Source organism: Drosophila takahashii, chromosome 3L, assembly GCF_030179915.1.
Source record: "Drosophila takahashii strain IR98-3 E-12201 chromosome 3L, DtakHiC1v2, whole genome shotgun sequence".
Taxonomy (NCBI): Eukaryota; Metazoa; Arthropoda; class Insecta; order Diptera; family Drosophilidae; genus Drosophila; species Drosophila takahashii.
In genome coordinates this window covers 11,821,580-11,836,750 of record NC_091680.1, presented here as the reverse complement: position 1 = coordinate 11,836,750, position 15,171 = coordinate 11,821,580, and the positions used below count along the sequence as shown (strand labels likewise).

General features: G+C 42.9%; 1 protein-coding gene across 5 annotated transcripts in view; it reads left to right on the top strand.

Annotated features, from left to right (window-relative positions):
• The window catches only part of Fhos (Formin homology 2 domain containing), a 44,398-nt gene that overhangs the window by 6,246 nt on the left and 22,981 nt on the right, over nucleotides 1-15,171 (top strand). For 3 of the 5 annotated variants that reach the window (XR_011418388.1, XM_070214270.1, XM_070214268.1), the window contains exon 1: nucleotides 8,410-8,597. Coding sequence is in view for 1 of the 5 variants with exons in the window: in XM_044395955.2 (XP_044251890.1) it covers nucleotides 609-659; nucleotides 719-4,176; nucleotides 4,742-4,820 (3,588 nt within the window). In the remaining 4 variants the exon portion in view is untranslated. Of the gene's footprint in view, nucleotides 1-608; nucleotides 660-718; nucleotides 4,177-4,741; nucleotides 4,821-8,409; nucleotides 8,598-15,171 lie in introns of those variants that run through there. The other 2 variants (XR_011418387.1, XM_044395955.2) reach the window with 1 other exon arrangement.

The window sequence follows — 15,171 nt, the reverse complement described above, 5'->3', positions numbered from 1 at the left end:
GCCTTGACTTTTTTAAAATTTGACAACATTTAGGAGTAGATAATGAAATAAAAAAAAAGGTTTTATTAGTATAATAAATCCAATAAAAAATATTCTCATAAAATCGCTTTAAACCGAAATTAAAGAATACAATAAACAATAGATTCAATGAATAGTTAAAATTACTTCCATTCAAGATTTAATCCTCAGAATTGTTTTTCCATCAGAAAAATCTCTACAATTTTGGGATTTTCAACTTTGGCGTCGAATTCCAAAGACATGGGCAATGGTTCATAATGGGGACTATTTTTTAGGAATGCCTTGATGTATTGAGAGTAGGTCCTACCGAAAATAATAAATGTTGGTCCAATTATATAGGCCACGTAATTCAAAATGTCGGCAAACATCGGTTTTTTGTATTCTTAGCTATACCGCGGAACCTGTAGGTGATGGAAAATAATTTTGTATGGGACTTTTACTCAGGAGCACCCAAATATCATGGAAAACTTGAAATGGTTCGTGGAAATTTCACAAAGTTTAATTTTGTGTTCCTGTGTAATTAATGGTTTTAACCTCAAATTTAAAAATGTAAATATTTTCCTAATAATATTATCCCTTTTTCTTTTTAGACACCCTGGAAAACGAGCTTGGGAAGCTCCTATAAGCCTGCCAGTTCTTCGGTAGGTATTTTAAATATATTTATCCAATCACTTTTCTAACTTTATTGTTTTATCTACAGTATGGCACCTCCGGAGACTCCACATCGCGCTACACTTCACTGGCCACGCCCAGTTCCTACAGACCCTCGTTTTCTGGAGGAACGTACCGCCTCAAAAGGGATCCACCACCTCCAACCACCTCAACTGCCCCCACCAGCTATGTTAGTCGCTATGCAAAAGCCGAACCCAAAGAAGCAGCTCCAAGTGAGCGAAGTAGTCCCGTGAAGAGGTATACGGGTGCGACTACCAGTTCCCTCGGAAAATATGGACGATCTCGAGATCCCAGTCCGGTGGCCTTGGAACACACGAACCGCAATAAATCGAGGGATCCCAGTCCAGTGATCGACAGCTCGAGGAGTAAATTGGGATCCACATATCGCGGTGGTAACACCTCCAGTTCATCCTCCTCGGCCACCAGAAATGCTTACAGCAGTCGCTATGGAACGGGTTCTCGCATCGGAGGAAATGGCAGTGCCTTGTCCTACTTGACCACCAGTGACTTCCATGCCAGAACTGCCAGCAGGGCCAAGGACAGCAGGGAAAGGGAGCGGGAAAAGGAGAAGGAGCTGCAGATCGAGGAAAAGCAGCCAAAGGAGGTAGCCGTATCCAATGGAAAGGAAAAGTCACCGGAGAAGCAGGCGGAAAAACCACCAGCCAACGAAGCAGACACCGAAACCAATGAGACCTTCATCACCATTTCCGTGGTGACCAGAGCCACTTCACCCACTCTGCCGGGCAGCACCACCGTTCAGCGCACCCGTCGCATCGATCCGGCCAAAACCATCGAGAAGACCATCCAAAGATCCACAAAGAGACGTGAGACGGCGGATCAGGAGATACAGTCCGATCGAATGGATGATTCCAGCCGATATCTTCGCTATAGTGCTGGTAGTAGTATAAGTTCTACCTACAGTCCGCATAGGGATAGGATAAGCAGTTTGCGCTACAGTGCCAGTCCTTTGAACAGTTCGGGATCAGGAAAGTCAGGCTCAGTTAGTGAAGGAAGACGGGAGCAGTCAATCCCAGAGGTTGTATCCCCGGCCAAGAGCAATGGCTCCGTGAGCTCAGCCAAGTCCTCAGAAGCCTTATCACCACCTAGAACCAATGGTTCCGTTTCAGGAAAATCCCCCGAGGCTCTTTCTCCAGCTAGAAGTAATGGTTCCCTCTCAAAGTCCCCCGAAGCTGTATCGCCACCTCGGACAAATGGCTCCTTGAGCTCCTCAAAGTCCACCAAGTCCAAACTTTCACCGCCGAAGGCCATACGCCTGAACTCCCGCCAATCGTCGGTGGAGAACCTGGTAAACAAACCACCTGCACCACCCAGCAAGGCAGAGTCACCCACCAAGACCTGCAGCTCTAGTTCGGGCAGTTCAGCGGTTAAATGGCCCAACAAGGACTTCCGCAAGTCCTCACTGAATGTGGGACCTACAGACAGACCCCGCAAATCGCGAACTCCCAGTAGTGGCGGCGAATCCGAGGATCTGCCCAATGGCAGTAGCCTCGAGCGATCGGCGAGTGCGGGTTCCGAGGGAAGTCTGGCCTCAGGTTCCTCGAAGAAATCGAGCAAGCTGAGCAATGGCAAGGTGCCAGGCAGTCCGAAGACGAAAAGCCACAAATCCTGTAGCGAAACCACCACTGGCAACTCATCCACCGCCTCCGCTTCGGACAGCGAGCAGCGGGTCAAGACTGTGAAAAAGCAGGCTAAAAAGAAGCAGACCATTAAAGAGGGTGGCAAGGTAGCCGCCCACAAGATAAATAGCAATATCACCGCTGAATCACCACCCGCCGATGTGGTTGAAGTGGTGCCAGCGACACAGACAAGACTGAAGAAACTCTCGGCCGTATCGAATTTTTTCGCCAGCCGTCAGCAAGACGCAAATAACGAGCCGATCTTCCTCGAAAGCTCCGAGAGCTCGGGCGAACCGGAGGCTCTTTCGCTACCAGTGATCTCGGGAATATCGGGCCTCTCGAAGATTTCGAAAATCTCGGGCAACAGTCTGACCACAGATTTGCGAACGAACGAACCGCGAACGCGAACGACGACGCCATCGAGCGAAGCGAAACCCTTACCTCAAACGAATTCCCTGAGTTCAAGCACACGCTGCCCGCGAGAAAGCACGACGGGAACGGAAACGGGAACAGGAACTAGGTTACCCACCAGCACCACCCAGGACACGAGTCTCACCACCACCACCACCACCGCCAGCTTGACCACCTCCGAGCAGGAGGATCCCAGTTGGTGGCAGGACACCAGTCTGCAGATAAACACGGCCTCTGCTTTGGATCAGAATAATCGCGGAGAGATGCCTCCCTACAGGTTAAGGCACATTGATTCCGGGGAGGAGCAGGCCTGGTGGCTGCGCCAGGATGAGAATGGCGATGACGATGACACGCTGGCGGAGGAGACACTCAATACGCTGGATGACGATGCTCAGGAGGCGAGCAAGGGCACCTGGTGGAGCCAGGAGGATCAGGAGGAGGAGTCCAGCAGCAGTCAGGTGAAGCTGATGCCCAGGAGCAGGATAACGCCGGAGAAGGATGCCTGGTGGCTGCAGGAGGAGGAGGAGGAGCAGCAGGTTGTGCAATCCCCCAGGGAAAATGGAAACCCCAAGGAGCCCCATGTGGAGGTAACACTAAGATTACCCTCAAATGGCAGCCAACGGAGCTCCAAGGGAAGTGCCTCAAAGAGTGGTGGCTCTAGTTCCAAGAGTAATGGCTCCAATCCCTGGTGGCTATCCGGACCCGCCCGCAAAATGTTCAATGTGCAGCGCGTGGAGTCGGGAGAGAGAGCCTGGTGGCAGGAGGAACCAGAGGTGGAAGCCGAACCGGAGGAGCCACCGCAAGAGGAAAAGGAGAACGAACCACCGCCGGTGAAGCCACCCACTCCACCACCGCGAATCATCAAGCACTGGGAGTCCGGGGAGCGGGCCTGGTGGCTGCAGGATGAGGAAACGGAGAGTGCCCAACTTCCAGGCGATATTGAGGAGCCACCAGTGGTGGTCTCGAGGGATGAGGTGGATCTGCGACTGGCACCACCATCACCTACATTGGCCACCCAAGATCTAAACAGCTCCTTCAACTTTAATGCCTACTCGGAGCGACCGCCGCCACTGGGTCAATGTGCCAGTCCCGTGCGCTGCCCCTCGCCCTACGACAACATTCCAAGGTCGCAAGTGCAGGAGCCACCCCCTCAACAACAGCCACCACCCACTTTGACCACCCTGCAGCCGCGCTTCTCACCGCAACAACGGCGAGCCGGCGAAAAGCTCTTCATCTCGCGGCATCAGAACATCGACGAGCTACTCGGCGGTGCCTGTCGCCCCCTGAGTCCACTTTTCTACGGGAACCCCAATCCTGCCGAGGCTGAGATGACTCCTCTGTCCAGCAAGAACATGTTCCTGCTAGAGGAGGTGACTCCCGACCAGGTGCGAATCCACGACAGCACCGCCCAGCTGCCGGTCATCCAACGAATGCAACGGTGAGTTTGAAAGTGTTTTCTCTATAAGCATTGCTATGCAAATTATTACTTACCAAAAGATTTTAAACCACTTATATATAAACCGAAATTTAATTTCTATTTATGCATATTCGATATTTTTCCATGTCAAGTTCCCAATCATTAACAATAATAGGTAAACTTTCTTGATTTACCTAAACTATATTTGTGTTCTTATTCATATTTAAAGAAAATTATTTCAAGATTGGCTTTTAATAATAAACATATTAAACTGCATAGGTATTTCAACTTTAGAACATAGGAAGAAGTAATTCTAAAATTAAACATTTTCGCATTCACTTAAAAAATGTTCAGAAAACTATCTAAATGCCAATTGACCTTAGGAATTTTTTGGTAATTTAGTAGTTTCTTATTAAATAGACATTAATTTCCTCAGGTGAGTTTTTTTTGGCACTCGTTTCTAAAAAGATTGGTTGGAATAGGGGAAACTCATCATATAGAAAGCTTTCAGAGAGAGCTTTTCCGTTTGTTGTGTGGTGAATTTGCTCAACATGTGGTTGATAATCTCTGTCTTTTGATCTTGCAGCGATGTCGAGTGGTTGGAGAACGGGAGCAGCTTTTACGAGCCACCCAAACAACAGCAGCAACAACAACAACCACGCAGGGTAAGTGTCCAACCACCCAACCACCAGCCCCTTGGAATCCCCTAATTTCAAAACAGACTGCAGGCGTTTTGGCAGCCTGCCCGTCTTGTTGCGATATATCGAATGCCGCCCACACTTTGGTTTATTTATACAAATACCCATTAGTCGGAGGGATATATATTTAATAGAGCATATTAGTTCCTTAGGCATTACGTATTTTATTAGCTCAGCTAATAATATTATGTATATGTTCTTATTTTGATTATAATCAAAAATAAATATTTTTTCATAACTTTACCCAAATTTCCCTGAATGCAACACCTTTATTTTCTGTATCCCCAAGATTTAATTACCAAGCGAACTCACTTATCGGCAGATATATTGATAAGGCCGCGGATCCCACTCCCCTTGTTCCTTTCACTTATCGCAGAACTTTTGACACTCACCGCCGCGTATCGCTTACCTGCAGCTGGGCGTTCGATTTAAATACCTGGAATGACAAAGGGCAAGGCAGGGCGAGCCGAGGAGCGCACCCACACCCAAATTGAGCGCGGTGGTGCAGTTATCACCTCCGGCATCGCCGGCCAGATTCGGTCTTGAGTGACAGCCCTCAAGTGGTTGCGGCAGCCGAGGGGCCGAGGTCTGTGACTCAGCCGCGGTTCGCAGGCTCTGTGGCATTCTGAAAATAAGAAAAATCGCAAACAATAAGAACTACGTGGTCAAGTAGTCGACTAACCGATACCTATAGTTGGTAAATTTTTTATTGCAAGTGGTAAATTTTTTATTGCTTTTAAATGGCTTAAAATATATTTATTTTTATCAGCCTTCCTACCATTTTAAATCACTGTAATACTAATAAACTCAAATTGAAAGATAGGTATAAACAATGTCAGATATTTGTTTTTTGGCCCTTAAAAATATTTGTGGTACCCGGCGACCTCATATCCCCTTGTAATACCTACAAAAACGAGTGTAAATGCAAATACGACAAAGCGCAGCGATGTCAGAACAAAATGCGGAACAGCAAAGAGAATAAAAACATGAGCACACAAATTTTATCTTAATTACATTCAGACGGCGGCTTTGGGGCTTCCTTTCCGGGATTTTGGATGGCGGATCCAGAGTCGCGCTCCAGTTTGATGGCCAGGCCAACAAAGTAACAACACAAATTAACACCAACAAGGGCCGGGAAACGAGAACAACTCTCGGCTAAATGGGTCATAATGCAATTAACATGAACATAAAGCCAAATCGAGAGGGAAAGAAGTCGCTGCCAGAGCGATAACTGTAAACATATATATTCGAGCGAGGGGCAAATTTCGATTGCAAATATTTGTTTATTCATTTCGCTCCTTATGTACAGAGTACATTAAAGCAATTGTTGACTTTGTGCTGCCAAATGTGGCCATTAAAAGCGTCGCCGAACGTTAAAAATCGAAAGTCCATTCAACTCGCCATAAAAACAATACCTACGGAGATTCCCTAGAAAAGCTGTGTGTTCTCACCTCTGAACCCGAATGAGTCGCGAACCAAAAATAGCCAAATGGCAATGATGCGTGAAAAGCAAACCAAAGCAGAAATTACCCAAATTACATTATAAGAGACATTTAGTTTCATTTATCGCAGCTGCGAAAGAAATAAACAAATAAACACATCAAAAACATTGCGACGATCTGTGAATGACTCACGTAGACCCCCTTTTCCCTCATCTCCGGATGCTGTCTTGGTTTTTTTTCAAGGCAATTGTTGTGTTTCTTTTTCAGCAGACACAACTATATTATCAGTTCTTATACTGTTTTTTATGGTGCTTACTCACTTTTTAAGCTTGAATCGGTGTTTGATAATGGGGGGTATTGTCTAAGTGAGTGACGATTTTGAAGAGACTTGGGAAAATCCAGAGTTGCGGGGTAAAATATAGGTAAAGTTTTATTTTTGGGAAACGAAATACCTATGGATGTACCTGTGTTTATCCCATTACTTCTTAATCCCCGTTAGAAAATGTCAAAAATTTTTGACCTATTTTGAATTATTTTGAGTATTTCTTTTTTAACGTAATTAAATACTTTAGTATAGTAACTAATAAATAAGAACAATAATTATCTGCGCTATTTACTGCCTTGATTACATGCCGTACCTTTTGGCATTTACCACTATCCATTTGCAATTAAGTAGCACCATTAGTCGACCACCTCACCCACTGCACTCCCTCCCAATGGCACTTGTAAATCTGCTGCCTGCACCCAAAATTCATTGCCCGTAATCGTAACCTTGCAACCACACACCCACCGCGAAAAGTCAGCGCCCCGCCGAGCAGCGGGAGAGCTGCAGTTCCTGCATGAAGCCCGGCTAATGATAGGCTAACGCTCCATCAACGATAACGCCAAATTGTGGCACACGCGCTGCCCGCCGAGCTATTTTTAGGACCCTCACATGGGGACCACTTGCAATTTGCAGGGTACACTTTAAAAAAAGGTCTAGAAATCGTTCTCATTTTTAATTTTATGACAACCAAGAATGCAAAAAGTTACAATTTATAACCATTTAAAAACCAAATGTTTTTAACATATTTTCCACATTTTATTTACTTTAAACTTGATCATAAAGTACATACGTTTTGAGCAGTACCACATAATTTTTTGTAGTGCATGTTCAATTAGAGAGACAAACACCCAGTACCAACAATGTTGCAGACACTTACCTGACCACACTCACACACTGCGAAGAACACAGGAAAAACAGGACAAACTCACCACGCTCGCAACCTGCCCCAAGTGCCTTACGTCTTGATGTCTTACGAGTCGCACACGTAAAGCACCATACGAGATATAGTAAGATAATCCACAGTGGGTTAAATAGCATCATGCGCGGATCCACGGGGGGTGATATGGGTGATATATCACCCCCCACTCGGGTGAAAAATGAAAGAAATTTTGGCATTCAAAAAGTATGCAACAAAAAAATTGTTCTGATATCACCCCCCACAAAAAAATCCTGGATCCGCCACTGAATAGCATATATTTGTTTGAAGAATTTATATATGTATATTTATAAATACACAAAAGAAATACATTTCCAACTTAAATTGTGGTTAAATAAAATCCTGACGACAGGGTTGACCTGTCCGGTTCGAAAAATAGGTACCTAAGAAAAGAAACTTAATGTAACGATTTGTTTTTAAATTTTTTTGGACTATATCTTCAATTAATTAATTTATTTTCACACAAAAAATTGGTTGATTACAAATTTACAATTTAAACATTTGTTAATTATATAAATATTGTTTGCAAACAACAATTTTAAACATACAAAAATAAAATTTTATATTTAAAAAAAAACTAAAAAACAAGTTAAAAAAAAAAATTTTGTAAATTACTCAAAAAATAAATCATACGCCACGTGGTCCTACAAAAATGTTCATGTTTTTTTCACTACGAAGATGATGTTTCGTCTCTGTGTAGCCCACTGTGCCCGTGAGTTTTTGTACCTGAGCGTCTAGTCTTACGTATTAGTCACTGTCTCTCTCTCTTAGCAGTCTCTCTCTCCCAACCGCTTCTTCTTGCACTTTTGGCGCTGCCTTCTTCATGCTCCAACGTCTTTTTTTGAGGCTTTTCAGTTGCCTTGCGAACGCGCTCAAGTTCAGTCGCTTCGATTTGGTCGCGGGTGAAAAGCCACCGTGGAAAGCCGATACCAAACAAACTTCGCTCAGCTGCGCGCGTCGCGTTTTCCTGTGCCTGTGCTTTTGTTGTTGGGGGCAACGTTTATAATACCTCTAAACTGCCTTAGTTGCTACAACAATCGGTAATTGGAAATGCTAAACAAATCCCCAGTGATTAAGCCAAACGAAAACGAAACGAAACGGTGATAATTGTGCGAAACGAATTGTGGAAGAGGCGGAAACATCGTTAATAATAATAAGCAGCCAACTAGCCCACATATAATTGCAATTTGCCTTAAAGATTATTGATTATTTTCGGCATGTCACTGTGTCAGTGTCAATGGACAACATAATCCGAAAGATTCGTCTTAATTGAGGCCCCACTGTGGGCGCCACTCAACAGCGAAGCTCGAAACACGGCTCTTGGGTTCAGTGTCAAAAGTTCTTCAGTTTGGGGAACAGCTGTCTCTCTGTATATTGTGTTAGTTCCATCTCCCTCTGACTTGAACTTCCTCCTGGCGATTGGATAGGGACAACACCAACTCACACCTATTGAGGATCTGTCCCTGCGAACAAGAAGAAGCAGCCACCTAGCAAATAGTGGTAGTAAAATTGAAATATACAAAAATAAAAGATAGACAGAGAGCGAGTAGAGAGAGAGACAGAGAGGGTAGCGCAAAGCCCAAAACCGGAATTGTGCAAATAAATCTCGATATAAGTCGAGGTCCCAGGCTTCTTTCTTCTGCTTTGGCTCGTTTTCCGCAAGGAAGCAAATCTTCGGCGAAGATTTTGGCAAATTACGAGCTGGGAAATATTGTTTATTTTCGGCCATTACGATAAATTGCCCCCAAAGGCGATAAGTGATCGTGCTTACTTTCCTTCTCCTCTCCCCCTTTTCCAAATGGCACTCTTTATAAGTAGCCTGCATTAGTAAATGCATTGCCATCTGTCACCTGGTAACCCACAAATTATTGACAGCAAATTAGCTCCATTGTGGTGCTCCAAATTCCAAGACCCTCGACTGTCGCTCAATTAGACTTGATTGCATTATATTACCCTACACTCTATATACACTCGTAGGCACATGACCAACTCAACTGAAACTTACCCAGGCAGCACTAAAACATACTCTAGTTCTTCCTCTTCCTCGCCTGCTCTTCTCCTGTTTAGCATTTATTTACTTTTTAATATGCAAATAAAGAATGCTGTGGAATTTATAATGGCGAAACAGAATAAGTTAATTCAGTTAGCTCTATCTACTGTGCAAAAAACACAAAAAAAAGTAAAATAAAAGAGCAGCTGTGCGAGGGGGCGGCGGGGGTGAGCAAACCCCATTTCGACGCGGCTAGTGCGCTAAGTACGAAGTACCAGACAAGAGCTTCTATTTAGTTATAGACACAAGCATGGCAAATTACAGTCTCTTGTGAAATTCTGTGGACTGATTTGGCAAAAAGACGTGCGAAAAGTCGCAATGGGAAGATGAGAATTTAGAACAAATGTGATTTACGATCATTTTAGTAACTGTGTTTATTTTTCTCCAAGTAATAAACATTTTTTATATTACTTTATAAAGAAATTAAAAATTCTTTTAGTAAAAAATGTGATTACAAAATCTTTTCAGTATGAACCAAAATCATTAAATTAGTTTCTTGGCATAGAAAAATTGTACCAATTACAGCATCTTCTGTGCAAAAAGTGGTAAACGTCTGTGAACTCTGGCCAAAAAACGGTGGCATACTAGACGCACCCACTGTACCAGGTCCGTCGTAAACGTAGTTACGATTTTAATTATCTGCCGGCGTAATCTGCCAGCTCCGAAGTCGACCGCCTGTTGACGTGCCAACCGCAAGACACTTCAGATTTTAGCCAGGGCTTTTCTACTCCATCTTCGGCGACTTTTCACTCTTTGCTCTGCTTTTTTTCTTCTCGCTGCATTCGCTAATCCAATTTTTTTAATTGTGCTTCCGCAAGAAGAAGAGAGCGAACACCATCCAGCACTTAGTCTTAAAAAAAAGAAGCAATCTTAAGCAGCAGGAAAAGCCCGCCATCATACATATATATCTCACTGTCTTGCGTCTGCCTTCCTGCCATTTCTTGGGTTTATTTTTTCACCATTTTCGCTTAGTTTATGCGTTATCTTTTAGCGCTTATCTGGCTACCGAGTTGAAGTCGTTGGCTGACTATGCAAAGTCAAGGTGAGCCCAGGTGTGTTTTCCTCTTTCTCTTGGGGGAGGAGGCATCTAATTCGCCTTAACCACTGACAGCTAATTATAATTCTCGACTTAATGCCAAATTAAGTCGAATGACGAACCGTGTAGATATGATCTGTAATCGGATTTGCCCGACATCCAGCGTTCAATTGCGTGGGAAAATCGTCTCAGGGGTTATGTAAAACCCCCGAAAACCCCGACTTGTCTGTTATCTGGCTGTTGAAAAACTCTTTCAGCTCATTAACTAACAATCAAGTTTGCAGACAAAGCGCATTAGTGAGTAATTCCCTTTTATTTTTTTGCATTTTTCCCCTCCATCGTACCTACGAATATTTGTGATAGATGTGTTTTGTGTTGGCCGATAAAGCGTTGGCCAAACAACGAAAGTGTTGGTGCTGCAACCGCACCCCGAAAAATGGTAAAAAGTGTTGCTTTGCTGTCGGTTTCTTTGGCTCTTTGGCGCTTGCTAAATGCTATATGCTATTGAGGTCAGTTGCTTAGTACACGCCACCAAAAGCACTCGCTAAACACACAGGCCTCCGCAGTTACATGCACATCAGCCTGGAAAATAAATAACCCATTAGCACGAAGGTCCGAGCTAAACTAAACTTTATTGATTTATTTGCCACCCTGCCTCGGTTTTTCTTCTCACTTTCATTGACATAGATTTCGAATATATTCTTTGTGAAACTCGTGTTCTCTAACATTGACATATTGCACTACAAAATATTTGCAGTCAAACTTGGCTGGTGGTTTTCGGTCAAGGGCTACAACACAAATTATTTTTATTGATTTTTTTGGATTGTCTAAGAACATAAATAATTCTAAGAAGCTTACTTTAGGTAAGCGGAAGAGAACAAAAATGACTAAAGACCCTATAAATAACAAAGAGCCTACAATATTTCAGTCTTGAAAATAACTTTTGCTGTAAAGTATTACAAACAGTAAAAAATAACAAATAATTTATGATTTGAGCTTGTTATAAAATGATCTTATAGCTCTCAAAAAATGGACTCTGGAGTGTTTTCTATTGCTAGATACCATCAAACCTTTTAACTTCCATTTTAAGAGCTGTCAATTTTGACTGTACTAAACAAACATTTCAATTTTCTCTTTTTCTTTCAAGACCCAAGTCAATTACTTTTCGCCTCCGAACAAACTGTCTTTAGCCTCTAATGAAGTGATAACTTGTCATTGGGCGGTCTTATCGGCGGAGTTCAACAAATTTTCAGTGATTTTTATCACAGGTTCAAAGCTCTTCTCAATGGCTTTGAATGGTACCCATAAAATCCAATGGTGGGACGCGGTTGGTGCACCCGTGTGGCACCAAAAGGGTTCATAAAATGCAAAGTGGTTTTATTGTACGATCATAAAAAAGTTAATGCAAGAAAAATGTCTATAAAAGCAATTAAGTGAAACAAGCTGGGCTCATGTAAAGTCGGATTTTCTGCCTCTGGATCGCAGATCTTTTGTAAGGGATCGCTTTGCCTTGAATTGATTTGCTTTGGCTTGAGGTTAAGACTGGAGAAACAATTTGCGGTTTTGTGTCTTGCAGAATGTTTATAAATAAAAAACTGATTACAGCATTGCGTTCAGGTTATTGAGAAATATAACGACCTTGATTGTGACTGTGTTGTAAGCTGAAGGAGGCGGATCTCAACTCTTTATACATTTCTTCCGAGCAACCATAATAAGGCGGCATTTGAAATTGCATTTCGAATCAATCAACCTCAACTTGACCTTGCCCCGTCGCCACAAGCCCCATAATTTAACACTCAAACTAAGTTGGGGTCTGGAATGGCATGGCACTGGCACTCCCCCGAAACTGAAGATAACCAAAACCGAAAAACCATCATCAATTTTTCAAGCGTGTGCAACATTTAAACGGGATGGTTGCATAAAATCTGCATAAAATTAATACGGGGTTTGTTGATTTTTCACTCCTTCTTTTTCGATAAATTCATATTCGCTTGCATCGTGAGTCGTCAATGTGATTTATGCTGGAAAATGCAAGGCTCTCTGGCTTTTTTTCTCTATCTGTCTTGGCCGATGCAATCGGCAAACAAATGAAAAAAAACCCAAATAAAAAAATTATGTTCAAATACAAAATTTTGTGTGTAAGCAATTTATCATGGCTAAAGTGAAAACACGTCCGAAGACGAAGAAGAAGATGCCGAGATAAAGCGCATTGTTTATTAGACTATAAAATGATGGCTGAGACTCGGCTTGGCGTCGCTCATTAGGCCGAGAAATTATAAAAAATCAAATAAAAGCCGGAGCTGTCGCTTTAATATTGTTATTCAAATGGGATGAGCTGTTGAGTGAAAAGCGCTCGTAAAGAAAATTGGGCATAAGCCATGACTAAACACGTTGGGCACACAGCCTCAGCTATTTACTTTCCATTCATCATCAGCTGAGCAGAACATCAGGGCAAACATCCGTCGCACGGGGCGTATGATTAACGTTTCAGCAGGGGCTTTTGGTTTTGTCATAGCATAAATCTCTGGAAGTTCGAAGCTAAAGAGGGTTTTCGAAATTCCACGAACCCTATCTGATGCAAATAAATTAATTAGACCATCTTAAGAAATCCAACCGAAATTCTTTACAAATTCCAGTGCATCAGTTTTAGACTGTCTTAAATCAGATGTAAAATAGAAAAATTCCAAATATTTATGTTGTTAGGGGCAACATAAAAATAACATAAAATATCGAAATTTTCTAAGTGTTTGACCTGAATTCGACCAGAAAATTGTCGCAGCTGAGAGCAGAAGACGCTGAAACTGGGCCACTTACACTGCCTGCCTCTCTGTCCCTCTCCCTTTTGGCCAAAAAGTATTTTAACTCTATTATTATTATGATTGTTGTTGCCATTTGTTGTCATTTGCATTGCATAACCATCAAAATCGTGGCCAAGTTGTTTCGCTGCACTCAAAATATTAGTCACGCACTCACACAGACCAGCAAATTAGTAGAGCAAATGAAAATCCACATAAAAGATATATATACGAATTATCTGTATAAATATATATATCTATAGCGCATTGTGTGTATTTCAGTCTGCAGATATTTTGTAAGAATTCATGTCGCCTGTATTTCAAAAATAACCGCAAGATGGAAATGGACCTGTGAACCGGGCCACATCGCTATAGTACATCCGAGTGTAAAGGGAGCCGATAAGGAGGGGACCGTGCCGGGTGATCTATCAAAGTGACAGAATGTTCAACACGAAGATTCTGTCATTCGTTGTGTCAGATGGCAGGGAAAACTCACGTTTGAGATGCATTCCCTTCAGGTAGATCGAAAGATGCCTTTGATAGCGCGTAATTTGGGGTAAGAGAGATCTCAGAGTGACTTTCCCACGTAACACATAACATTTATCTGACCAAATGAGGCACATTAATTATAAAACAACTCACATTACATTCGTAGGAATGGGGTCTTTATCTTGGGCAGTTATCACAAGTTTACCATTGTATTAGGCTCAATGCTAGTTTCAATGATGTTTTCCAGTGTGAGTGTTAATTAGAGATATATATCAAAAAGTTAGCGAGTGTTAAATGTATGCCAGCAAGTCCAATTAAAGAAAATATTGCTTTCATCAGAATAATCAATTTATTTAAATCCCGAAATTGCTTAAAATACTTTCAGACCTGTGAGAATGTTTTTCTAAATGATTCTGTAATTTTCAGCCCTATAATTTGGCTCGACCTCTTTCGATAAATCTTTTTCTGACACTTTCATCTTCTTTCCATGCATAATATGCATTTCTTTTATTTATTTTCTTCCAAGCACTTTCCTCTGTTCGAGTGGCTACCGTTTCGATGCATTTTCCATGCACACTCGAGCTGGGAGAGTAGACCACTTCTGACTTGACCCCAATCCGCAGTTTCCCCCCAGCTTTTTCCACCTCTTTGCCGCGGGCAATTAACATATTGACACTTACGAATGGCAAGGCTCCAGATGGTAAGCTGGGAATTTTCCAGATGAACACGCCGCCGGCGATTTCCTGGTCTTAGTAGTGTCGCCTCTCCATTTCCGTTCGCTGGGGCTTATGACAATTACAGGGGGCCAAAGGCGATTTGCTGGTATTGTTATAATTAACTGTGAAGAACCACCTTCCATAATGAGTTGGCATTCTTTCGACTTTGGCTCCGGCCGGCCATCCGCTGCATACGAATTAAGCTGAGGGGCTCTGGCCAATGTCCAAGCCTAAGAATTCAATAAATCAAGCGCACACGCACATTATGCCTCGGTATGCACGTGTGTCTTCCAGCCGATCCATGGTCTTTGGGATTGGATACCCCCGATCTCGGGTTTGTTCTGGCTGTCCGTCTCTCCATTCGTCCCTCCTAATGTGTTCCAGTGTTTTCCTCAAACATTTAACCGTTTCAAGCGCAAACGTGACACAATTTTCTGTCTCTGTGCGGTTCAAACTTGTTTCGGGACCTATTACACTGGCCTACAAATTGTAACTTAATGAAGGGTCATATAGTTGGGAGATTGGATC